Source organism: Notamacropus eugenii, chromosome 3 (genome assembly GCF_028372415.1).
Source record: "Notamacropus eugenii isolate mMacEug1 chromosome 3, mMacEug1.pri_v2, whole genome shotgun sequence".
In the NCBI taxonomy this organism is placed as follows: Eukaryota; Metazoa; Chordata; class Mammalia; order Diprotodontia; family Macropodidae; genus Notamacropus; species Notamacropus eugenii.
In genome coordinates this window covers 294,707,854-294,733,989 of record NC_092874.1, presented here as the reverse complement: position 1 = coordinate 294,733,989, position 26,136 = coordinate 294,707,854, and the positions used below count along the sequence as shown (strand labels likewise).

The window sequence follows — 26,136 nt, the reverse complement described above, 5'->3', positions numbered from 1 at the left end:
GGCATGGACAGAGGTGACGAGCAAGGCCACATAATAAGTTGCAGAGCTAATACCCAGTTCATCAGAGTTCCAGTCCAGGGGTTCTTTTTAAGAAATCCCCCTGGGGCCAGTGAAGCATGGATCTTGCTGGTTGCCTCTCATCCACTGAACCTGAGCCTTTCCATTTCAAACCACAAAGGTAGAAGTTTAGGTCATGGAAAGAGCTGACTGATTGTTGATTGATAGCCTGACTGGTTTTGGAATCAGAAGGCTTGAGTTTGAATCTCAGCCCTGTCACTACCTGCGAAAGCCTGGACAATGTATGTAACATCTCTGGGACTCAGTTTCCTCATCTATAAAATCAAGAGGAGTCAGCAGGACTGGATGGCAGTTTTTTCCTATGAACAGCAGCAGACCTAGCTCAGGCTTTGAGGTAGATTTCACTTGCCCCTGTACCCCCAGTAAACATTAACCAAGGAATGTTCCTTGCCTGAGGGCTGGGGAGTTCAGTGGGAGGGAGCCCTGGCACGTGCCATGCCCATCCCACTTCCAACCCACCTTGTCTCCAGGGGAGAAGGGCAAGAGGGAAGGACACGGAAAGGGGAGCAGGTGGAATGTGGTGAGCCTCAGGGGGTGACAATTACCCAGGTTAACACATGTTGAGACATTTAGAGGTAATAATGTCTCTGCTCTAAGGCCCGTCCCAGCTCTGACATTCTCTATCCTAAGGTCTTTCTCAGCTCTGACACTCCATGTTCTAAGGTCCCTCCCAGTTCTAAATCCCATAATACCAATAAACGCTACTTTCCCATCCAAGACTAAGATTCCCAGAGTAGAAGAGGCTGCCCCAGGAGATTGCCAGTTTCCCATCCCTGGAGGATGAACAACCACAGTGGCCTGCCTGGCTGACCTTTATGAAATGCTTATTGAAAGGAATGCCATTTCTGTTCTGAGAGGAGCTGGCCTAGATCCCTCTGCTATCCACTTTAGTTCTGTGGGTCTGTGACTCTGTGATCGGCTTCCGGTGGGAGGTCAGGTGGGCAGGTGATGGCCATGATTATGGACATCATAAGGAATACAGGAGGTCAGGGAGGAAGAAGGGTGTTTGGGAAACACAAGCTCGTTCTTCAGCCCTAGGGTATCCTCGATCTTTCATTTATCCAGTACCTTCTAATAACTCACATGTATATAGTGCATTAAGGTTTACAAAGCACATTTCCTCACAGCTCCATGAGGTCTGAAGGGCAAGGACTGATAACTCTGTTTTCCTAGGAAAGAAACTGAAGGTCATCTAGGGTCAGAGACTTGCCCAAGGTCACACAATGATTGTCTATCTGAGGATGAAAATGATAAGGATCAGAAAATCAGAATTCAGAGCACAGGGAAAGAGCTTTTGGTTGAGAGGCCATGGAAATCTTCCTGAAGGAAGGGGCATTTCAGCTGATCTTGTGAGGACACACAAGATTTTTATTGGTAAAAGGAGTGGGATGAGGTGATGATAGTAACTCTAGGCAGAAAGGAGAGCCACATCCAGAGAACGTTTGGTAATGGGGACCATATCACGGAGAGGGAGTGCAGAGTAGCAGCCAAAGGTAATGCTTGGAAGGGAGTGTAGGGACAAATCATACAGGGCATTGAATGCCAGGCAGAGGGGTCTGAATTTTGTTTTGTAGGCAGCAGGAAGCTACTGAAGTGTCTTGAGCTGGGGTGGACACGACTGTGGGTGTGGGGAAGAGTCATGATATGAATTTGACTTTAAGGCGATTACTTCAAAATCACGTACAGGATTGAATGCTCATAGCACATGCTGCCAGTATCCTGACAGCTTACCACCTAGTGGAGAGAAGAGGGGGGTCCTCTCAATCCTGACAGCAAGGAATAAGCCTTAAAGGCAGCTAGGTGGTAAAGGGGATTCAGGAAGAACTGAGTTCAAATACAGCCTCAGCCACTTACTACATGGGCAAATCACTTAACTTTTTTTTTTTGCCTTAGTTTTCCCCTTTGTAAAATGGGAATTAGAACAGTAACTACCTCCCAGGGTGGTTGTTCTGAGGTTCAAGGGAGATAATATTTGTAAAGTACTTAGCACATCATAGGTGCTTGAATACTTTCTCCTAATGCCCATCTTCTTAACCCAAAGGGAAGGGAGGTCAACAGTGAAGGTGCTGTCTGGTGAGGGGGGCCCTGTATTGTCTTGGAGTGTGAAAGTCCTGGAGATCTTGTAAGCTGGGTCTGGGAAATTCAGGTGAAGCCAAGAGTAGGTGCTGTGATCCTTTAGTTAGGGGAGATGACAGAGCTTTGTGGGGTTCGATCTCAAGGTGGAGGGAGGTAGGGTCTAAGATGGGAGTCTAATGAGAGTTCTTCAGAGAGCTGGTCTGCAGGGAAGTAATGGGAAGGTCTCAGACTCAACTGAAGCACCTCCCAACCCCCCTCAATATTGTCTGACCCAGCATTTCCCCATGGGGTAGTCATCTTAATATTTTGTTCTATCCTCATCTTGTGTTGTTCCCTAAAAGTTTCTTGCTCCCTTAAGATAGGGAACTATGCCCTATCTGGGTATGGTGGTCAGGGTTGGACCAAGAATTAGATCTGAGATCTTGTCCTGGCTTGGAAATTACCCTTCTGTGTGATCTTAAGCAATCTCCCACTCTCTCTGGGCCTCAGTCTCCAAGTAGATAAAATAATGTTCAGGACTAGATAATTGCTAAGACATCTCCCAGTTTTGACATTCCATGTTCTAAGATCCCTTCTAGCTTTGATATTTCATGTTCTAGGTTCACTTGCCACTTTGACCTCTGTTTTCAAGTTCTCTTCCAGTACCTACAGCTTGTGTTCCAACATTGTATATTCTAAGGTCCTTTCCTGGGCCAGCATTCTATGAACCTAGCCCTTTGTTGCAGGGCTGGGTGTGCTGTGGGTTTGAGGAAGACTTATTAAATTTGACAGAGTTGAATTAGGAGCCCTCAGCAGCTCAGGAAGCCTGGAGAGCTCCCCGCAGTCTCTGGTTTCCCTTCCTCCTCCCTCCTCCCTCTGCCTCCCCCTCCCCCCTACCCAAGGGCAGCAGCTGCCAGGGCTCCCTGGAAGGCCAAGGAACCCCGCCCCAGCACATAAAAGGAGGGGGCGGGGTTCAGGCTGGCCTTGGCAGCCTTGGCTGCCCACAGGCCCACGGGCTTCAGATCGAGCAGGTGGAGGACAGGAGCTGCTGAGTGGGTGTCAGAGCGTGGACCCCAGTGCTCTCCTCTTCTCTCCTGTCCTTTCTTGTCCTCTCCCCTCTCCTCCTCTTCCTCAATCCTCTCCCTCCCCTCCTCTTCCTGTCCCTCCATGCCTCTCTCCTCTCCTCTCCTCTCTTCTCCTCTTCTTTCCTCTCCTCTCCCATCCCCTTCCCTCCCCTCCCCTCCCTTCCCTTCCCCTCCACTCCCTTTCCCTCCCCTCCCCAGCCCTACTCTCTTCTCCTCTCCTCCCCTCCTCTTCCCTTCCCTCCCCTCCTCTCCTTTCTGCTTTGGGACTGACACACATCAGGACTCTTTGGGTTTGGAGTTTTCAGGGTTCCCTCATTCATTTCTTCTTTCTTCTAACCCCTAAGCTTTTTCTTCCCTCTTCTGTTTCCAGACCATTCCTGTATCAGGCCCTTGGCCCTCATGCCTGCTGGACTTGGCACCCTGATTGGTTCTTCATCCCTGCTCTTTTGGGAAGCGGGGGTTGATCTGAGACTTTGGGATACAGAGAGACAGAGGAGCCCCTCATCTGTCCACCTTGCATCTGATGCGGCCTCATCTCCTGCATGGACTCTCTGGGGTCTCTGTCACCCTCTTCTGTGTGGCACTCTTCTCGGTGAGACACAGGACCCCGGGGCTCAGTGGGACAGGTCCTGGGGAGAACAGCACCAGGCTGGGGGCCCTGGCACTCACAGAAGTCTACATTGCTGTCAAGACAACCCAGAGCTTCCACAGGTCCCGACTGCAGCTGCTGCTGGACACTTGGATCTCAAGGGCAAGGAAGCAGGTGAGTTGAGGGGCTACAGAAACTTGGGGCACATCTGCCAGGGGCCTGAGGATCTCTCCTGAGACTGAGGGGCTGACACAGCTAAGGGCTGTGACAGGAATTAAAATCATTCCTAAGGGAAATGGGCAGCCCTTGGAGAGATCTGCTTCCCTCTCCCTGGAGGCCTTCAAGGGGAGACTGGAGAAGGCTCTTTGGAGATGGGTTGAAGAGGCAGTCTTTTCTGAGGTTGCCTGGGTGACCTTGGACATGTCACCTCCCCAAGAATTGACTTTCCTCATCCAGGGTTGGACTGGTGGCTTCCAGGTGCCTCCAAGCTTGGAATCTGTGGTCCTCTGAGATTCTGTAACTTTTCTGGGCAAAGCTGTCTCTGCCAGGGACCATCATCCCAAGCAAAGGTTCTCCTCCCCCAGTGCCTGGCACTGAGTGACAGAGAGTTTGGGGGGATAGGAAGTGAAGTCCCTGAAGGGGTTGCTATTTATCACAGGGTCATAGTTAGATTGAGGAGGGGCAGAATCCCAGAGTCTCTGAGCTGGAAGAGGCCTGGGGAGGGGTCTATGTTCAACCTTCATGTTATCTCTGACAAGTGTTCCTTCAGGCTCTATTTGGACACCTGGAGCAATGGGAGGCAGGGGGGATGTCCACAGCCCTCCTGAGACAAATATTCCATTCCTGGATGGCTCTAATTGTCTTGGTCAAACCATAACAGGAATCTATTCCAGAAACCCAGGTGATCTTTGTCCTTTAGAGGTCAATGACTCAGTGTCAGTAGGGAGATTGCAGTCAACAAATCCACATTCAGATATGAAGGTTTAGCAAAGGATGGTAATCTGGGGGGGACTTTAAATGAGACAAATCTTCCAGAAATAAGGAAGTGCTGCTCTGCCCTGAGGGTCATAGGACTCCAGGTCTAGAGCCCAAAGGGACTAGCTAGTCCAATACTCTCATTTTTACAGATGGAAAAACCGAGGCGCAGTGATTTATTCAAGGTCACAAAGCTGAAGTACTCAGAAGAGGGCAACCAGAATGATGAAGGGTAGAAAGAATGGGATGTTTAGCCTGGGGGCAGCTTAGTGCTGGGGAAAGATCACTGGCTCTGACCTCAGAGATCCTGGGTTCCAATCTAGCACCTGATACTCTTGGGCAAGTCACATCAGCTCTGGATCTGAGCTCCTCCCCTGTTACATGAGGTGGTTTGATGAGAGGCTCTTGCAGGTTCTTTCCAGCCTCCATCTCTGATCCTATGAAGTCACTTCCCTTCCTTGGGTATCAGCTTCATCATGTGTAAAAATAATACTAACTGCTAATATTTATATATCAATATATATTACAAATGAGGAAGCTAAGGCTGAGAGAGTATAAATGCCATGATAATAGTTGTAGCTAGCCTTTGTATAATGCTTTAAGATTTGCAAAGTGTTTTACAAAATACTATCTCATTTGATCCTCACAACAACCCTGGGAGGTAGGTGCTATTTTTATCCCCATTTTATAATTGAGGAAACTGAGACAAACGGAGGTTAAGTGACGTGCTCAGGGTTACACAACTAGTAAGTGTCTGAGGTCAGATTTGAATTCAAGTTTTCTTGACTAAAAGTCGAGGAGTTTGGACTGCTGGCTTCCGAGATTCCATCCTGTGATGGGGTCCTTCTTCCCTTTTGAGTCTGTTCCTGTCTCTGGCCTGAGGGCAGCTGCAGAGACCCCTGGGGAGCAGGGCAATGTTTTCTGGTTTCTCTTGGGTTTGGAGCTATTTCTTTCTGGAGGTCTGTGAGTATTTCAACAATGCTTTCTGACACTAGTAATGACCAACCCTCACTTGGATGCTTTGTAGATCAAGAGGGAGCCGGATGAAGGGGAAAGGACAGGGCCAGGAATTGGGAGAATGGGTTCAAACTCTGCTCCTCAAATATTCCAACTGTGTAAATGTGGGCAACATGAGCTCTCCCTGCCTCAGTTTCCCCTCCTTGCTGATGGCTCTAGACCAGCCTGCTAGGGTTTTCTCTTTCCTACTGGGCTTTGCTGTATCCAGTATCATTGGATCTGTGCTGGGGGCTGCCTCCCTCTCTGCATCTATTGTTCTCTGTCTCCATCTCCATCTCTGGTCTTCCCAGGCAGTCCTGTGTGACTCTGTCTCCATCTCTCTGTGGCCTGTTCTGTCAGTCTTCCTTACGCTATGTTTATTTGCCTTTCCTGCTGGTGCCCGCTCTCAGGGCTTGGAGCTCATATCACATCACTTTTGCTTGGCAAGGTCTCGAATATATATTGTTCTTCAGGGCCCTAGCTCTTCTGGGGGAACAGAATGAATCAGGCTCCCCTGACCCCCAAACATGACCTTTCACCCCTGTGTTTCCCCTTTGCCTACCTAGCTGGGCCCAAAGCTTCAGACAGCTTCTTGTGGAGACAGAGTTGGGGGCTGGGCTCCAGGGAGGGGAGATTCTAAGGCTGGCTCACAACTGGAGGGGGGCAGGAAAGATCCAGGGGTTCTTCCTAAACCTTTGGCCATCCTGCTTCCCTGGGGTCCCAACTCCTTGTCTCCCCCTCCCCCATCTCTGTAAGTGCTGGAGTGGGGGGAGGAGAATGGGCCTTGTAGAAAGGAGCCCTCCTCCCTTTCCTTCCCTGGCCCCTCCTGGCATTTCCAGGTGGTGGCCCAGGGTGGACCGGAAGGAGGCATGCTGTCACCTCCGGTGTGAGTTTCCTGTGGGGCCTGTTTCCACAGAGAGACTGTAGGGTAGATACTCTGTCACTGAAAGGGGTGGGATCAGGAGATGTCTGGCTGGTGAGTGTGGTAGGCATGTGTGGATAATGGCAAAGGGACAGTGAAGAAACTAGTAGATTGGGGTCCAGAGGGGCTGGGTTCAAATCTGGTCTCTGATACATGAGTGACCATGGGTCACTTGATTTTTCCCATCCTCAGTTTCCTCCTCTGTAAAAAGGGGGTTGGACTACATGACCTCTCCTCAATCTAAAGCCTTTGATTCTAAGTATGTGTGTCAATGGATGAGGAGGCAGAGGAAGAGGCTTACTAAGGAAGGAGCTGGAAGGAGAATGGCTTCATAACAGGATTAGAAAGTCCAAGCTGGAGGAGGTTCATGCAACCCTCCTCACTCATTTTACAGATGAGGAAACTGAGATCCAAGGCTATCAAGGGGCCTTTTCAAGCCACACAAGTCACAGGGAGACTAGAACTGGAAGACCCCTCGAAGGGCACCAAGTCTACCCCCCTTGTTTCACAGACGTCATGGGAGAGGGGAGATCTGAACTCAGGTCCTCTAGCTCTAGAACTAGGGTTCCTTTCACTGTACCAAACACTGAGTAAAATGTTCTGCAAACTTTGGAATGCCCTAGAAGTGTCAGCTATTCTGGTTGGGCCCTTCAAACGCTAAGTTTCTGTGATCTTTGGGACATAGTAAGCACTGCACAAATACTTTCTAATTCCTTTTTTAATTCATCAATCCTGCAGTCTCCTGGCTCACAAGAAGTGGTCCCCAGGGCATCCTGGACCCCAGTGGCCTTCTGAGTCTGGTCATCCCCAGCACTATTCCTCTGCAGGGTTGGGAGGAGAAGGAGAGGGAGAGGGGGACGCTGTGGTTAACTCCTCTAAGCTGGTCCGCCCCCAGCCCTGGTCTTGTGTGTTAAGTGGGCAGAGTGGCAGGTGGAGCCATTGTTTGGCAGCTTGGTGCCGGGGCCTCTCCATTGTGGCTGGGGGACGGGGTGGCTCCCGTCCCTGGTTATTTGCCCTGCTGATCCCTCTCCCTTGTGGTGGTGGATGGAGTTGGGCGGGGGCAGCCCCAGTGGGCGGGGAGCCCCACCATCCCTTTCTTTGGAACAGATGTGCTTCTTTTCAATCTATTGAACCCTGGGTGGCAGTTTTCCACTCACTGTTCCGGCTGCCGTTGGGCATTTTTTACAAAGTCTCGTCTGGCCCAGCCCCTCCTCACCCAGAGACAAGGAGAACTCAGAAAGATCACAGAAGCAAGGGGCTTGAGGGGACCCCAGAGGTCACGGGGTCCAATCATAAGCTGTTCTGAGGGAAAGTCTACAGAACCTTTTAGTAAGGAAGGAAATTGAGACTTATTTAGAGGCAGTATCAGAACTCAGGTCCCCTGTCTCCAGAGCAGGAAGGAGCCTTGGGGGCCCTTTTCTCATTTTACAAATGGGGAGACTGAGACCTGGAGAGATTAAATGCCTTGCCCCTGATCACAGAGTCAGGATTCTAGGTTCTCCTACTATATTCAAGTCTTTCTATTTCTTTATAGATTTAAAGTGGAAAGGGGCCTTGTGGGGGGGGGAGTGTCATGTAACTCAAGGCCCTTATTATATAAATCTTCCTATCCAGAAAGATAGAAGGATTTGCTACTCAAGAGTGGTCCTAACTAAGCATCAAAGAAAAAATTGGAACCCAGGTCCAATGGCTCCCATCCAAAGCCTCCCTTCCTAATTCAGCCCTCTAGGAGGTGAAAGCTGGCAGGACTGCTCCTGTGCCCACATCTGAGCCTTAGGCAGGTTCCAGGGTTTAGGATGATGGGAGTTAGATCTGGAAGGAAAAAAGGCTAATCCCATTTCCAGAAGAGAGACCTTCAAATACTTGAACACAACTGTCTACGTCTCCACAGAATGAGATAACACATGGAAAGTGCTTTTTAAGCCTTAAAGTCTTTCCTAAATGGGAGCGATTATGGTTAAGTGTATGATTCTATGATCCTGCACCCTGGTGGAAAAACAGTGAGGATGAGTTGCTGTACCAAGGGTTACAGAGACTTTCAAGAAAGGATAGAACAAAGGATTGAGGCATAGGTAATGTGTTTCTTTGTGTGGTAGTGGGGAGGGGGCTGAATGATGTGTGTGTGTGTGGTGTGTTCGTGTGTGCATGAAACTGGAGCCAAATCCATTTCCCACGGGGCCAGACTTGCCCAGAATGAATTAACCAGGAAATCAGCAGGGAGGATGAGAAATGGGGTGGGGGGATCAAATACAAAGCTGTGGAAAAGAAGAAAGGGAAAGGAGATGAACCTGCTGGAAAGTTGCCTGCTCAGAACCCCTCACCCCACCCCCACCTCCCACAGCTCAGCGGGATGGCCCTGAAGGATATAAGGACCTGGACATAGGTGTCTGTACCTGGGTGTCAGGGGATGCGTGTAATACTGAGAAAGCTGTTGCTGTAAAGGGTGTGTCTGTGTGGGAGACTGGACACGAAGTGTATGTGTGTGTGTGTGTGTGTGTGTGTGTGTGTGTGACAGAGACAGAAAAGGAGAGACAGAGAGGGAGAGAGACACACATGCAGAGACACAGAGACAGAGAGATAGAGACACACAAAGAGACAGGGACACAAAGAGAGACAGAGACAAAAAGACAGAGACAGAGATTGAGAGACAGAGAGAGAGAAAGGGAGGGAGGGAGAGAAAGAGACAGGGAGATAGATGGGGGAGAGGGGAAGGGAAGGACTTCTGAGACTGCATCTCTCTGTAAGGGTAGCAAGGTACTGTAACTGATAAAGAGGGAAGAAGGCTTGGGTTCAAGGCCTGTTCTGATCCATATGAAATATGGGTGATAAATATGTAATACCCGTATGAGATAACAATTAGCACATATATGATGCTTCAGGGTTTCCAAAGCACTTTATAGATAACATCTAATTTGATTTTCATAAGTCTGGGATGGAGGTGCTATTATTACGTCCATGTTACAAATAAGGAAATTGAGGCATACAGGGCTAAGTGCCTTGCCCAGCATCAGGCAGGGCTTGAACTTAGATCTTCCTGACTTTCTGTTTGCTGTATTGGGCCAAGGCACAACCTTTCTGTGCTAGATAACTCTCTAAATCTGTCACTTGCAGATAAGATACTAGCCCTCCCTGGCAGAGGGAGTTTGCTCCATAGGCATTGTCTGCACCAAGAAAACCACAGGGCCAATTCCTGTTTTTCTGTAAAGCATGAGTGTGTTAATATAAATAACAGCTGTCTGAGGCAGCGAGGTGGTATGGGGGTAGGGTGCTGGGCTGGGAGTCAGGAAGACCTGACTTCAAATCCAGTCTTGCACGCTGTGACCCCTTTGTTTTTTGTGTTTACCTGTGTTCTGACTCAGTTTCCTCAACTGAAAATGGGGATCATACAGTTCCAAAGGACTTATGATGAAAATGATCTCTGCCTCCAGAGAAAGAACTGATGGAGCCCGAATGCTGACTGACGTTGACTAATTTCACTTTCTTTACTTTTTCATGTTTTTTTCTTTTAGTCTTTTTCTTCTTTCACAACATCACTAAAATGGAAATATGTTTTACATGATCACACATATGTAACCTATATCAAATTGCTGACTATCTTACAGAAGGGGGAGGAGAGGGAAGGAGGGAGAAAATCTGAAACTCAAAATGAAAAAAAATTAATGTTATAATCTGTCTTTACATGTAATTGGAAAAAAATAAAAGGAAAATGAGGATCATGACCTACCTCCCAGAGCTGTTGAGAGGATCACGTGAGCAGTGTCTGGTATACAGTAGGCACTGTATTAATGCTTACCTCCTTTCCTTCTTCTGTCTCTGTGTAAAAGAACATAGCTGTAGCTGAAGAGGCCACGATGAGTCTGCATTTGTCATCCTGATGGGACAGCTAGGTGGTGCAGTGGATAGAGCACCAGTGCAGGAGTCAGGAGGACCTGAGTTCAAATCTCACCTCAGACACTTGACACTCACTAGCTGTGTGACCTTGGGCAAGTCACTTAACCCCAGTTGCCTCATCCTGGGTCATCTCCAGTCATCCTGGTGAATATCTGGAAACTGGATTCAGATGATTCTGGAGGAGAAGTGAGGCTGGTGATCTTGCACATCCCTCCCTCACTCAAAACAAAGTCAAGTGCAAGTCATGTCATCGTTTCTCTGATGGCATGGTGTTCGGCAATGGACAAACACACACACATCCTGATGCTGACCCCTCACCTGAAGAAGGCTCTGGGACCAACTCCCAGTAACCCCTTCTTCCTCTCTGGTTTTTCCCTGTAGACCTACATCTTCACCGATGGAGAGGACCACACCCTCCAGGAAAGACTAGGTAACAGTCCCCTTTCCTTCCTGGGGCTGGGACCCTCCCTACCGTGGGACTGAAAGCTGCAACTGGACTGTAAAATTTATCTAATCCAGTGATGAGAGGGACCTGCAGGGCTGGTGTGACTTTGCCCATATCATGTAGGTAATAAGTGGCAGAGTTGGAATTGGAACCCAGCTCCTCTGACTTTAGATACACTGACCGTTTTTTCCTTTGTGCTTTGCTGTCTCCTGACCCTGGGGTCTCTGAGGTGGATGTGTGGGAATTCTTGACCTGATCTAGGACACAGTCCTTGGGGAAGATCAGGCTATGGGATGGGAGAGTCTTCTTTCCTCCCTTGCCTCAGTTTTTTCAACTGTAAAATGGGATCATAATAACACCTACTTCCCTGAATTGTGAGGATCAAATGAGATATTTGTAGAGCCCTGAGCACAGTGTAAGTGCTATATAAATACCTATTCGTCCCCCTTTCTCCTGTCTCCGTGTAAAAGTACATAAATTTATCTAGAAAAGAGGCCAGGATGTATCTTTAATGGTCATAAGTGAGGAGATATCTCCTGGGGAAGCCCATTTTCTCCCCAAAGTTAGAGTCATTAGCTTCTGCCCTGGGACTGTTTTGAGGAGTGAACATTCCCTGAAGGGAAGAGGATGATTCTCCCTTGGAACTTGCATTTCCCTTCAACACAGGAGGGGGCTGATCTCTCTGAGGGACAGCTGTGAGGGGGAGGGATGATGACCTCGGGAGCAGAGGGAAAGTGGGCAGAGACAGCAGAATGGAGGTGGGGTGTAAAGATGAAAAGCTCAGTCACGAAAGTCTGGAAGGGAGTCTCAGCTCTGTTACCTAATAGGATAGAGGATCTTGGTAAAGTCACTTTCTAGGCCTCAGTCCTGCTGATGTGTCAAAGGAGAGAATTGCACTAGATGATTTCTAATGTCTCTCCCAGCACTGACATCTCCTGTTCTAAATCTCCCAGGTTTTTATATTTCCTGTTCTAAGGTCCCTCTCTAAGGCTCTTCCCAGCTCTGACATTCCATGTTCTGTGGTTGTCTTAGCTCCGACATTCCATATTTTAAGGTCATACACAGCTCTGATGCTCCCTGTTCTCAAGTCCCTTCCTTAAAAACACTGACCTTGGAGTCAAGAAGACCTAGGTTCAAGTTCTTTTGTCATAAACTGTCTGACCAGAGACAGGTCACTTCACCTCTTGGTATCCAAGTAAATTGTCAGTTGTTGAGCTCCATAGGTGAAGGGAGTTTTGCCCACTGGGAGTTCCTCATGCTGTTGAATTCATGGATCCTAGGCCCAGACCAAGCTACCTCCCCATTCTGCCTCTCTGTGAGTCTGAATATTATTCCACTACTTGATCAGATGAGTGAATCTCATTCTCTTAGCACCTGAACCCTAAATTTCAATGGAGGCTGGACTGTTGAAACACAGGCCTGGCAAAGGGGAAGAGAGCAAAGGGATGGAGAGCCCCCATTTCACTGATTTTCCTGTCTCCTCTCCAGGGCCTCACCTAGTGGTCACAAACTGCTCTGCTGAGCACAGCCACCCAGCCTTGTCCTGCAAGATGGCAGCTGAGTTTGATGCCTTCCTGGCCAGTGGATTGAGGTCAGTGGATTTGGGTGGTGTCCAACAGGGCCCTGCACCAAATGAGGTGGGTATGGTCATGGACCCAGAATAAGGACCCTGAGGATTCTTAGAAGAAGTAGTTTTAGCTGTGGCTGAATGGTGTTAGCTTTCATCAGAAGAATGGGAACTTTCTGAGGTCAGGGACCGTTTATATCCTCACTCTTGTCTCTTACCTAGCATGAGTACATGACTGGATGTAGAGTAGATAGCTTACTGACTATCAATCAACAAGCATTTATTAGATCCCTCTTGTGTCCCAGGCATTGGGCTGCCAAGACAAAGAATGAAACAGACCCTGCCTTCAAGAAGATTATATTTTATTAGGGGACAAAACTTGTAAATAAATCAACACGTAAAATGTGCGGATGAGGTGCGTACACAGTGCATTTGAGGGAGAGAGTGAAGGTATGAGCTGTTGGGAGGGGATCAAGAAAGGCTTCTCCTTGAAGGAGAAGATGGTGTGGGATCAGTTCTGAGGGATGCAAGGGCTTCTGGGAAGTGGAGGTGAGCTGATAGTGTAGAGAAGTCTCCATGAATTGGTCTTTGGTGCTCCCCCTCCTCAGTCTTTGAGCCCTTTTTCATCTGCCTTCATGGCCCCCCTCCCTTTATGACACAGGTCACCTTTTTTCTTAGTGTTATATTTCTTTGTGGACACTTAGATAATTGGATTGTAGATTTAGAACTAGAAGTGACATTAGAGACCATCGGATCTGACCCTCTCTTTTTTATAAGTGAAATTTTATTTTTTCAATGAAGAAAGATTTATTGTCTCTCTACCTCCCTTTCCCCCCGCAAAAAAAGCAAAACCAAAACCCTTGTGATAAATATTCCTAGTCAAGCCAAACAAAGTCCCACATTGTTATTGTCTTTCAGTTGTTTCAGTCATGTCTGACTTTTTGTGACTCCATTTGGATTTTTTTGGCAGAAATATTGAAGTGATTTGCCATTTCCTCCCCTGATTCATTTCACAGATAAGGAAACTGAGCAAAAAGGGTTAAGTGACTTGCCCAGGGTCACACAGCTAGGAAGTATCTGAAATTGGATTTGAACTCAGGAAGATGAATCTTCCTCCCTCCAGGGCCTGTACTCCATCCACTGTCCCACCTACTTGGGCCCACGTTGGCTATGCTCCAAATGTGAGTCTTATTGTGTATCTGGAGACCATCTCCTCTCTGTCAGAAGATAGGCAGCAGGCTTCATTCTTGATCCTCTGGAATCATAGTTGGTCATTGAACTGATCAGAGCTCTTAGACTTTCAGAGCTGCTCCTCCTGACAGTAAGATTTGTAGGAACTGATGGAAAGTGAAGCAAGCAGAAACAGGACAACAGTTTATCCAGTAGCAGCAATATTATAATCATCTTTGAAAGACTTAGCACCTCCGATTAATACGATGACCCCAGAACTCCCAAGGGCTCATGATAAAACATGATACTCACTTCCGAGTGGAGAGCTGATAGATTCTGAGTTCAAACTGAAGCATATATTCTTCTTCCTTCCTTCCTCCTCTCCTTCCTTCCTTCCTTCCTTCCTTCCTTCCTTCCTTCCTTCCTTCCTTCCTTCCTTCCTTCCTTCCCTAATCTAGGAATTTATTTCGCATGACTATACCTAGTTTAATGGGTTTATTTTTCTTTCTTTCTCAATGGGTGGGGAAGGAGAAGGAGAAAGGTAGATAATTTGGAATTGAAAATAAAACCAAATTTTAAAAAAATGTAGTTCCAACCCCCTAATTTTACAGATGAGGAAACTGAGACTGAGAGTGGTTAAATGATTTGCCCAGGGTCCCCTACGCCCAAGAATTAATGCCTTTTTTAAATTCTGTTCTCTGGCCACCTAGAAAATACATCCCAGAACCAATCAGTGCCCCGAATTCCCTTTAATCATATCCAAATCCTTCCCCCTTCATTTTACAGACAAGGAGTAACTGATTCTGAGTGATTAAAGTGTCTTGGCCAGAATGTCAGCTGGAATCTGAGGGAGAATAGAATTTAGATCTTTCTATCTGCTCTATCCCCTGCACCACCTAGGTGTGTGGTGTGGGAAAGAGAGATCAGAAGACCTGGGTTTGAATTCAGTGTCTGATACTTTTTGTTACAAACTTGGGAAAGTCACTAAGCTCTCTGCCTCAGTTTCCCCCAGGCCAAATGGAAGTAATGGCATTAATAGTGCCTCAGGGCTATTTCAAGGAAAGTACTATTTTAAAAAATGAATCAGCAATATTCCCAAATCCCCCTTTCCCAACTATCATTTCTCCTAATTAATGTGTAAGCTCTCTGAGAGCAGGGGCTCTCTCCCTTTCTTACTTGTAGCCCTGTCACTTAACACAGGGCTTGGCACAAAGTAAGGGCCTCATAAATGCTTTCCCATCCCAATTCATTCCATTCCTTTAGTGGGGAGGCTTCCAGCCAATAGTCAAAGAGAAAGCCAGCTAATTAAATGAATTCACACTGAGCTGTGAACAATCGATAACAGCTAGAAATTAGAAACGGAAGGAGTCTTCCTTCCCCAAGATCATCTTCCTTTGAAAAGAAATTCTGTTCATCCTTCATGACACAGCTTAGGAACCCCTCCCCTGAGAAGCCCTCCCTGACCACCTCAGTCCACTTGAGTTCCCCCTCTCTATGGATTGCTAATGCATGTATGGTCCATGTCGCTTATCAGAGCAGAAACACAGAATACTGGAATGTCCAAGCAGGAAAAAGACATCCAGGAAACCTAGTCTAACCCCAACGGGTTATAGATGAGGGAAGTGTGGCCTAGAGAGGCAGTCACTTGCCTCAGTAACAATTAGTTAGCATTCATTCATCAAGCACCTACTATGTGTCAGGCACTGTCCTTAGTGATCTCATTTGATCCTCACAACAACCCTGGGAGATAGTTGTTGTTATTATCCCTATTTTATAGTTGAGGAAACTGAGGCAAATAGTGGTTAAGTGACTTGTTAAGGTCATATAGTTAGTAAATGTCTGAGGCAGATCTTCCTGACCTTAAGCCCAGAATTCCATCCACTTTACTACCTATCTGCTTCCCCAGCAAGCCAGGGCTAAAAATTCATATCCTCCCCCTCAGAATCTAGAGACATAGTTCCCATAAAGTTTGAGAAGCCTCCAATCTAATGGATAGCGTGCAAAGTCTAGAGCCAGGAAGACCTGAGTTGAAACTAGACAGAGAAACTGACACAGAGTGGAGAGGCTTCTCAAGAAGTCAGAAGGGAGGATGCTCACCCAGGAATCCCAGAACCTAGAACCAAAGAGAACCTCAGATGCTAGCCAATCCAGCCTCCCTCTAATATATCAACAAACCTCTTCTTGAAGGTAGAACCTCCAGAAGAAGGCTAGTCTCCCCCGACAATGCACTCTTAGCACATCCAAGTCCTTTTATCCCACAATGAGGTTGAACCTGCAAATGCAGCTTGACAGGGTCAGAGGCCAGTGGGATTGATCCCTCTCTAGTCCTTCACACGAAGCCTCACTTAATGCAGATCCAAATCAAATTAGCTTTTGTCTTCTCTTTTCTACCACATAATCCTGCTGACTTGTGAAGCTTGTGGTTCAATAAGTCACCCAGTTCTTTTTCAGACAAACTGCTTCTCAGTTATCATCTCATCTCATCTATGAGGTTCTGTCACTACCTTGGTAGCTTTTCTTGTTGTATTGCTGTAAGGCTAGAGGGACGGGGGACTCCAGATTCTGCCCCAAGAGGCTGCCTGAGAAATGACTGTATCTGTCTCTTCCCCCAGTTGGTTCTGCCACTTGGATGATGACAATTACCTGAACTCAGAGGCTCTGCTGACTCTCCTGTCCTCCTTCTCACCCAACTGGGATGTGTATGTTGGGAAACCAAGTCTGAACAGGCCCATCAAGGCTTCAGAGCCAATGCCCAACAATCAGATGGTCAGTGCTGCTCCCTACTCGCTATGCTGGCTGGGAGTTCTCAGGGGAGGGGAGAGGGAGGAGAGGGAGACAAAGATGACTTTGAATGGGGACTTAGCAACCATTATATAGGAGAATGAGCATTGTCTCTGGGATCAGAGGACCTGAGTTCAAATGTGTTGCGTTGTGACTTTTGGGCAAGTCACTTTACCTCTATAGGCTGCAGATTCTTATCTATGTCTATAGACTGAAGAGGATATCCATTTTAGGTCCAGAGTTCTGCTCCCTCGTTATACACATGAGGAAAATGAAGTCCAGAGAGAGGAAGTGATTTGCTTATCATGGAACAATGAATAGAGGGATAGATTTGAAGTAGGGAGATTTGAAGTCAGACATTTACTAGCTTCATGATCCTGGGGATGTCCCTTTCCAGGGCAGCTGGCAGTACAGTGGATAGAATGCTGGGCCTGAAGTCAGAAAGTCCAGAGTTCAGACCTGACCTCAAATACTTATGAGCTGTATGACCTTGGGCAAGTTACTAAACCTATGGTTGTCCCAGCTTTCTCATACATAAAGTAGGGATAATAATGGCACTTACTTCAAAAGGCTGTTGTAAGGATTAAATGAAATATTTGTCAAGTGCTTGGTCTATAGTAGGTACTATCGTTTTGTTGATCGGTCACGTCCAAATCTTCATGACCCTATTTGGAGTTTTCTTGGCAGAGCTACTGGAGGGGTTTTTACCATTTCCTCCTCCATCTCATTTGACAGATAAAAAAACTGAGGCAAACAAGGTGAAGTTGTTTACTAAGAGGCATGCAGCTAGGAAGTGTCTGAGGTCACATTTGAACTCAAGACCTCTTGATTCCAGGGCAAACACTCTATCCCCTTTGACACCTAGCTGTCCAGTAAGTTCTATATGAATGCTTATCCTCTTCCCTTGCCTTAACTAAGCCTTCTCTCTCTAAGTCTCAGTTTCCTTACCTGTAAAAAGTGGGGACTACATCACATGGTGATTGTGAGGATTAAATAAGGCAGTATGTGTGCTTGCTGGGTGTATATAAAAGGTTTTGTAAACATCAAAGTGTTATAAGCATAAAAGCTACTCTTATTATTGTCATCTTATTCTCATCTTTTTTTAATGAAGTTCAAACATAAATTGTCCTGGGACAAGGTGATATCCTGCTTTGTTTAATGTTTAATGAAGCCTGGTAGATAAAGAACTAATTGAGAAGCCAGGAAGATCTAAGTTTCAGTTTTTCTCCTGATTCATGGTGGTTGTGTAACCCTGGGAAAATCACTTAATCAATGAGTGCTCTAAGACTTTAGGTGACAGAGAAGGTGCCAACCTGCATTGGTAGAGGGATTTTCCTCATCTGGGAGTTCCCTATATTAATGAAATCACAGGTCTAGTTCCTATCCACATTGAATGTTTTGTGGATGATGATAGATGAAATGGTTGATTTTTACAAATGTGTTCAAGTGTTGGGATGTAAGTTTAGCCTTTGTAGGCTCTCTATGGGACATCCTTGGGACAGCTCTGGGAGCTTTGTTTCTAGGTACTTAAGATTTCCTCCCTAGGTCTCTATATTTTGAAAGCTTTTCATTTCACGTAGGCTGGAGATTATGAGTCTTTGGTATGTGACGTCTATTAAAATCATTGCCCTTAAAATTTTACCAGTCAATGTTATATCCAGGCAACTGGGGCCAACTGTTATGTCTGTCATGATGTTCTGGGTTCAGTGTAGTTTATGACTTGAATTCTCAAGGATAGTTAGGGGGAGTGAGTATATTTGTTATTATTATTATCCATGGTCTTACAGCAAGTTAGAGCCAAAGTGGAAGACAAAGAAGATGGAATCAGAAGGAGAAGAGTTTGGCAAGTGCAGTGTCAAGAAACCAAGAGATTGAGATCAACAGTGTCAGATGCCTTAGGCAAGTCATGTGCGATCAAGATGGGTGAAAAAGGTCATTAGATTTGTCAGTAAGGAAGTCATCACTGATTCTGGAAAGAGTAGTTGCAATTGATTGGTGGGGATGGAAGCCAGACTGTGAAGATTTGAGGAATGAGTGGGTGGTGAGGAAGTCAATGGAAGCAGCTCGTGTTGACGGCTCTTTCTAGGATTTTGGCAAGGAAGGGGAGGAGAGAATGAAGGAATGACAAAGCATTTATTAAGCAGATGGTCAAGGTCAGGGAAGCTTAAATTTTTTTCCCTTTTTTTAGTTTGGGGAAGCCCTGAATATATTTATAGGCTTTGGGGAAAGGAGCCAAGAAGAAGAAGAGATTAAAAATGCCTGAGAGGAGAGAATGATTGATGGAGCAAGGACAAGGAGGAGAACTGGAGCAGATGATTAGAGAGTAATAGTTGGAAGGGACTTTAAAGGTCTTCTAGGTTAGTTCTCTCATTTTACAGAACAGGAAACTGAGGCCCAGAGATGTTAAGTAACTTGCCTCAAACCACACAGGTACTTAGTGTCAGAACCAGGATTTGAGACAGTGAGTTGGAGGGTACAAGTGGAATCAATAGCCTTGGCAAAAGGGATGGCTACCTCATCTTCTTAAAACTTTTGGGAAGGAGGAAAGGCTGAATGAGAATATGGAGAGTTTTAGAGACCTTAAGGGGAGAGTTAATTCAATTTCCTACCAGATGGCCACAATTTTTCTCAGTAAAAAGCAGGTGAGGTCATGTGTTATAAGGGAATGGGGCCAGTGTATAGTAGAGGCTTCTTGGGGAGGAAATAGAAGACTGGGAAGAATTATTATGGGAAGTGTGATAAGGGAATCACCAAGAAATGTCTAAAAGGAAGGCTATATAGCAATGGTGGCACAGATGAGATGAGCTTACATGATTTGGTGGTGTACTTCCTCATCTGGTCAATCTGGAGTAGGAAGGATAGATTGTAGACAATGGAAGGTGCCAATTGATGGGAGTTGTTTAGGTGGAGAAACATAGGAAGCTCAACAGGGCAAGGGATTCAAGGATGAAGGGGAGGGCATCTACATACAGTGACTGGGTAGGAAAGCTGGAGGTATCAAGAAAGTCTTCATGGATTTGAAGGGACTCCATAGAAGCTGAGTTCTTAGAGCAGCAAATGACCTCCATAGGCTCATAGAATGTCTGAGCTATCATGCACAGATGAGAAAACTGAGGCCCAGAGAGGGGCAGTGATTTGCCCGAGGTCACACAGCTAGTATGAGAGGTGAGATTTGAACCCAAGGTGTCTGGTACCAGATCCAATGTTCTTTCCACTGTGTCATCCTACCGTTGGAGAAGAGGCCATTGGAATACTTCTCATGTTGAGCCACACTCCTGCTCTGGGTGGGGGGATTTGAAGGGTCTGGCCATTTCCTAGGGTCCAGAGGGTCCCCAGCCAATCCCAGTCTTTGCTCTTCTCTCCTTCAGAGGCCAGTACGATTCTGGTTTGCTACAGGTGGAGCTGGTTTCTGTATCAACAGAAAATTGGCCAGGAAGATGGTGCCATGGGCCAGGTGAGCAGGACCTCGAGGGGATGGCTGGTGGGGTGGCTTGGGAATGCCCAGCTGGGGGGATCTTTGGACACTGGGGCCATGAGGAAGCTTCTTCTGTAGCAGGAGGTGTTTGAGAGGGAACTCTCATTGGATATGGGTTCGAATTCCCTTTCTAACACTGTGGCTGTGTGACCCTGGGAAAGTCACTTTCTCTAGTTTTCTCATCTGCAAAATGAAGTTATTGGACTAGATGACTTCTAAATTACCTTTCAGGTCTAGTTTACTACTTGTATGACCTTATGGTTCATCTCTCTAGGCCTTAATTTATTCATCTCAAAATGGAGCAGGACAACAAGCTCTTTCAATTTTTTTTGTAACCCCATTGTTTAGCACATGGTCTGACACATAGTAAGCACTTGATAAATCTTCATTATCTTGTCTGTGATTATAAGACTTCTTACCAATAGAATGTTGGGGATTGTCAGATTGGACCATGGAAAGAAAGGTAGGATAGTACAATGGAGAGTCCTGGACCTGGGATCAGGAAACTCCATACCTCCTACCTGAGTGATCTTGAACAAGTCAGAACCTTCCTAGGTGTCAGTCTATTGACGTTGTGAAGATTAAATGAGATAAGGGATACCTGATGGGAAAGAGTAGAGGGGACCAGGGAAGGCTTTAAGAGGGAGGTGGGCATGAAAGAATGGTCACGAGCCAAGTCTAGCTAAGCCTGCTCAGCAAGAGGCTTCTTCTTCTTCCAGTGGCCCCAATTTCCTGAGCACCTCCACTAGGATCCGACTACCTGATGATTGCACTGTGGGTTACATTGTTGAGTGCAAGCTGGGGCGCCGCCTACTCCCCAGCCCTCTGTTCCACTCCCACCTGGAGAACCTACAGATTCTTGGGGCTTCCCAGCTCCCAAATCAGGTGAGTTGGAAAAGAGGAGAGGAATAAGAAATGGGCTGGCTCTTGGTTGGGATGACAGGTGGGCCAAGAACTGTCTGTGGGGTAGGGGGGTGTCAAATCTACCTATTCCTCTATCCCTTTGGGGAGCCTCTTCTACTAACCCACTGTATAACCTTGAGTAAGTCACTTCTCGCTCAGCCTCACTTTCTAGTTTTATAAAAAGAGAGTTTTGGAATAGATGCACTCTAAGGTTACTCCCAGCTTTAATGTTCCATGTTCTGAGATCTTAGAACTCAGAAGTAGAGCTGGAAGGGACCTGAGAGACCTCAGAAGGGACTCATCACTTAGAATCCAATCACTCTTTTTACAAAGGAGGAAACTGAGATACTGCATCACAAAGGTTGTAAGTGGAATAGCTGAAATTTGACCCCAAGTCCTCTTTCTAATAAATTAGTCTTCCCCAGGTCTGATATTCCATGTTCTAAGATGGTCCCACTGTGTGGGTGTTTCATCTTTTATCCTGAGCAGTTTTTCCTCACATCTTCCAATAATCCCCTAAAGAGGAGCCACTCAGTATCTAGATAATCTGTTTCCGATTCTTTTAATACTCGAAAATATGTGTATTGACATCAGAGATCCACAGCTCCTGGTACACAGTAGGCACTTAATAAATGTTCATGGATTTCTTGGTTGATATGTACATGTTATTTTGCCCAAGAGAATATAAACTTCTTGTGGGCAGGGATTGTCTCATTTTTGTCTTTTTATCCCTCATTCCTGGCACATAGTGGACTCTTAACATGTGCCGACTGGCAGATGTATTAAAGGTGTCCATCTTTTGCTTCTCATTTTTCACTGTAAAATCAGCCCACCTCAAGCCCATACTACATTTCTTCCACAAAGTCTTTTAATTTAGAGAGTTATCATGGGTCTTATGGTACGGTCTATTCCCACTGTAAGTCAATTGGTAATTCTTTGGCTCACTTGTCTTTGTGGTTTTCTAAAGACCATGCTCATGGTTCCTGTCCATGAAGAACTGCATCAAGATCCAATGTTGTATGATAAAGAACCTTATTTGTCCCATGCTTGAATCTCATCATGGGATGAGTAAATGAAAAAGCATTTACTAAGCCCTGACTTGGTGCCAAGCACTGTGCTAAATGCTTGGGAAACAAGCAGAAAGGCAAGACCATGGCTATTCTACAGGAGCTCACACTCTCATAGAGGGGGACAACACGTACAGTAGGTTTCCTGCAGCAAGTCAGGTGAAAAGACCCCAGACTCTTTAGGGTGCATGTGCAAAGGTGCTTAGGGTGAAAAGCAAAGGAAAATACTTCTTTAGTGTCACTTCTGTGGAATAAAATCCTATCAGTGTCCAGTGTTGGACCATTTTACAGACCTGGGTCTTTAATAGCTATTGCTATGTAATCAAAGATTTAGTACTGGACCTCCTTAGTCATCTGATAGTCAAACTCTCTGACTTTGCATGTGAGGAGACTGAGGACTGTCCAAGGTTGTACAGGTTGTAATTAAGAGAGGCAAGATTCGAACCCATGACCTTTAAGTCCAAAGCCATTCTTCCTTCCATTTATCTCTGATCCTACTCCCTTGTCCCTTCCCTCCCTCAAATCCTTCTCTCCTCTTCTGTCCACCCAGGTCACTCTCAGTTACGGAATCTTTGAGAAGAAACTCAATGCCATTAACCTGGAGGGCCCCTTCTCTTCACAAGAAGATCCCTCCAGGTGTGTCCTCCTCTGATGGATCCAGAAGGGATTGTGGTTGGGGAGAAATGAGAAGGGTAGTTGTGGCTAGAGAAGAGCTGTATGGGCAAGGCTGGGATTGTCTTACTCTCAGTGAATTCTAGTTTGCTACCAAGGTGCTAAAAAGTAGGGATTAAATTTTTAGAGGGGAGGAACAATTAGGAAAAGAGATTTTAGTCAGAACATTTCTCCAGCTTGATCAGTCAAGTTTACAGTGGAGATAACCTAAATTGGGAGATTGGGAGAATGGGAACCTCAGGATCAAAGAGTTGGAAGGGACCTTTGAGGTTATCCTGGGCGGCTCTTAGAGAAACAATAACACCCTGATATGCCCTACATACAAGTGGCCATCCCATTTCCATTTAAACAATGACAAAGAACTCAATACCTATCAAAGTAGCCTGTTTGATTGTTGGAAGGCTCTGATGATTAGAATGTTTGTTATATTGAAATCTGAATTTTCCTCTCTACCTTAAACACAGTGGTACTTACTCTTCCCCTTGGGGCCTTATGGAAGATGATGTGGAGGAAATTTACATGGGTGTGGGTATTGATTTTTGGTGCCTATAATATTATATCCACCTATTCCAAGGGTGGATAGGAGCACCATTCCTGCCTTCTCCCACCCCTCAATTTCAATAGATTACAGTCCCTCAGTCTGATACCCCTGGCTTATAGGAATTTACCAGCCCTTGCCATTCCTGCCCCTCCTCACTCCCAAGCAGTTTGGTTTCCCTGGTGGAGTTCATCCAAGGCAGTGCCTCAGGCATTCACCTGGTAGAGAGAGGAGAGAGTGCCTGGGCTTTAGGCAGTTGGATAGTGACTTATGGAGGAAGTTGCAGAATGGGAGGGAGTCTCGTTCTTTCCTTTTGTTGATTTGTCTTGGCAGGTTCCGATCCCTTCATTGTCTCCTCTATCCTGACACCTCCTGGTGCCCACAGCAGGCTACTCAGTGACTCCTGACACCTCCTTCTTGTGACAAAGACCAAGAGAGGCCTTTGGTTACTGTGTCACTTATAGAGGATCCAAGTCACCTCCAGCCTAAACTTCCTTCTGCAGTGTGGCTTCCCAGGGAAGAGCAAGGTGGAATGTCTTGGTTTCCTGACTTCTTTCAGGATGAGGTCTGGGTTTGGACAGTGGTTATCATCTAAGGCATCTACTGATTTCTCCCATTTATGGGACTCCATCTCTCCCATGTGACCTAGCAAAGTGTTATTAGCTAAGGAAACTGGGAAGACTGAGTTGGGAGGTGGAAAGGACTGAGCTCCATGCAGGCCTGTGAAGGATAAGTCAAACAGAGGGTTAGGGACAGTCCTTTAGGGAAAATGGGCCAGGAAGTTTTTCTACATTCCTGGGGTAGGAGGTCCTACCTGTCTACAAAGGGCAAAGCAAAACTTCCAGCTGGATCTTGGGGCAGGTCTGTCCTTCTTTGGACCTCAGTTTCCTTATCTGAAAAATGAGGGGATTGGATTTGATGGCTTCTAAGGTGTCATTCCATGTTCTAAGGGTCTTTAGCTCTGACTACAGTTTCAGGTCCCTCCCACTTTCTGGGTTCTGATATTCCATGTTTTGAGGTCCTTACTAGCTCTGACACTCTGTAACTCCCTCTCTACTGATTCAGACTCTTGTTGGGGCTCTGTCCTCCTAAGGATGACTGCAAATACCTATGAATTGGGCTCATCTCCAGTAAAGTTAGATATCAGGGCTCAGTCAAAGACTGAATTCTTCTTTAAAAACCTATGTGTATATACTGGGGCCCATCTTGAGGCACTTGTACTGATCCCTCTAAAACTCTAAGTGAGGAGTTGCTAATTTGCATTAGTAAATGGAATTTCCTCAATTGGGAGTTCCTTACACCAATGAAACCACAAGCCTCCCCAAAAGCTCCTTGGAACAGGGCCAAAGAGTAGGAGAGCCCATTGGGCAGCATCCTTACTCCTTCAGCCTTTCCACTTGCTGTAACATCCCTTTCCAGTGATCAGTCCTAGGATTTAGAGTAGGCAAGGGACCTTAGAGATGATATGACTTAAGTCTCCTATTTTGCAGGCTCTAGTGGGAAATTAATTTGCCTAGATCACACAGGTAGAGCTTGTCAGCTAGACTTGGAACCACATCTTCCGACTCCAAATCCAAAGCCCTTTCCACCTGCACTTCAAGCCCCTTCCTAGCTGTGACATGGTGAGATGATTGTACCAAAGTATGTGGCCTGGTGGTAAGGGAAGAGGAGAGTGTCGAGAGCTCTTTGCTGGACCCTTGCTCCAAAAAATTGAAATTCATTTGAATTGGGATGTGAGAGAAGCAGGAAACTGCATGGTTAAAGCTGAGCTCAGTAACCAGAAATATGGTATAGTAAGGGAGGTCCCCAAGGATAAGGGATCCAGGGCCTGGCACATAGTAGGCACTTGATAAATTGATGGATTGATTGATGAGTGTCTGGGGAGATGCTGTATGGGTTGAGGGGAAGATTAAAACATTCTTATTTTATTGATGGTGTTTTCTTTTACATTGTTGACATTTCCCAATGCACCTTCTCCTCCGCCATCATGAAATTCGATAGCATCCTCTCCAATCCAAAAAAGGACAACTAAGGCAAACAAATCAATACACTGTCCTTGTCTGATGACATATGTTTCATTTTTTACCTGTAGTTCCTGACTTCCGAGGCAAAACAAACCAATACTTTGATGGTGCCCCATTGCTAGCCTGTAGCTCTACTTCTCAGGTTTTTTCTGTTAACAAGGATTTATTTTCTCTCCTCTCCCCGGCAATTTGAAAGAAAGAGGAAAGATAAAACCCTTGTAACAAATCTGTAGACAAGCAAACAAATTCCCATGTCGTTCATGTCCAAAATGTGTCTCATTGTGCATCTTGTGCCCATCACTTGTCTGGTGGGAGATAGGAAAATGTCTTTGTGGAGAGTCCTCTGCAATGGTGTTTGTGGTGAGGTCATTGTGCTTATCAGAGTTCCTAAGTCTTTCACAATTGTTCACCATTACAATGTTATTGTATAAATTATTTTCCTGGTTTTGATCACTTCACTCTATATAAGTTCATACAAATCTTAGGTTACTTTGAAATCACCTTCTTAATCATTTCTTACAGCATAATATTCCATAATAGCCATCTGCTGTAACTTGTTCAACCATTCTCTAATGGATGTTTCTACCCTCTCACATAATGAACTGTGATATTGGCAGTGTGTGACTATGTCTCCTTCCTCATCTGTAGTGTCTAACCTACAGCCTCAAGGTCACATGTGGTCCTCAACGTCCTCAAGTGTGGCCCTTTGACTGAATCTAACCCTGCTCTAATCTCTCTCAAGAAAAGGGAAATAAATTTCACCCAGTATGAGGAGGGAGATTTGGAGTGGGGAGAAGGAAAATACATTTCGCTGTCAGGGTAAGGAGGGAGATTAGTCTATTCCCAACAGTGTGAACACCCATGTTAGGAAAGGAGAGGGAAATCCATATCCAACTCACCCCT

At 46.1% G+C, this 26,136-nt stretch overlaps 1 protein-coding gene across 4 annotated transcripts; it reads left to right on the top strand.

Annotated features, from left to right (window-relative positions):
* The first annotated feature begins 1,459 nt into the window (after positions 1 to 1,459).
* MFNG (MFNG O-fucosylpeptide 3-beta-N-acetylglucosaminyltransferase) lies at positions 1,460 to 25,137 on the top strand. 4 transcript variants are annotated; one of them, XM_072655975.1, is made up of 9 exons: positions 3,087 to 3,185; positions 3,589 to 3,981; positions 10,973 to 11,021; positions 12,525 to 12,627; positions 16,386 to 16,539; positions 19,923 to 20,008; positions 20,749 to 20,914; positions 22,550 to 22,635; positions 23,543 to 25,137. In XM_072655975.1, the coding sequence occupies exons 2-9, from the start codon at positions 3,742 to 3,744 to the stop codon at positions 23,607 to 23,609; spliced, it is 951 nt and encodes a 316-aa protein (XP_072512076.1). In that variant the 5' UTR covers positions 3,087 to 3,185; positions 3,589 to 3,741; the 3' UTR covers positions 23,610 to 25,137. The 4 variants fall into 4 exon arrangements, with proteins under 4 accessions (XP_072512075.1, XP_072512078.1, XP_072512076.1 ...); XM_072655974.1 differs by lacking the exons at positions 3,087 to 3,185; positions 10,973 to 11,021 and adding an exon at positions 1,460 to 1,571; XM_072655976.1 differs by lacking the exon at positions 3,087 to 3,185 and having other exon boundaries at positions 3,205 to 3,981.
* The last annotated feature ends 999 nt before the right edge of the window (positions 25,138 to 26,136 follow it).

What these genes read in the sequence shown, in the direction of transcription:
- MFNG (XM_072655974.1), top strand. Translation starts at nt 1,475, where the DNA reads ATGATAGTAACTCTAGGCAGAAAGGAGAGCCACATCCAGAGAACGTTT. An exon ending in TCTCAAGGGCAAGGAAGCAG is followed by an intron (nt 3,982 to 12,524) that starts GTGAGTTGAGGG and finishes TCTCCTCTCCAG; the next exon opens with GGCCTCACCTAGTGGTCACA. An exon ending in TCACAAGAAGATCCCTCCAG is followed by an intron (nt 22,636 to 23,542) that starts GTGTGTCCTCCT and finishes TTGTCTTGGCAG; the next exon opens with GTTCCGATCCCTTCATTGTC.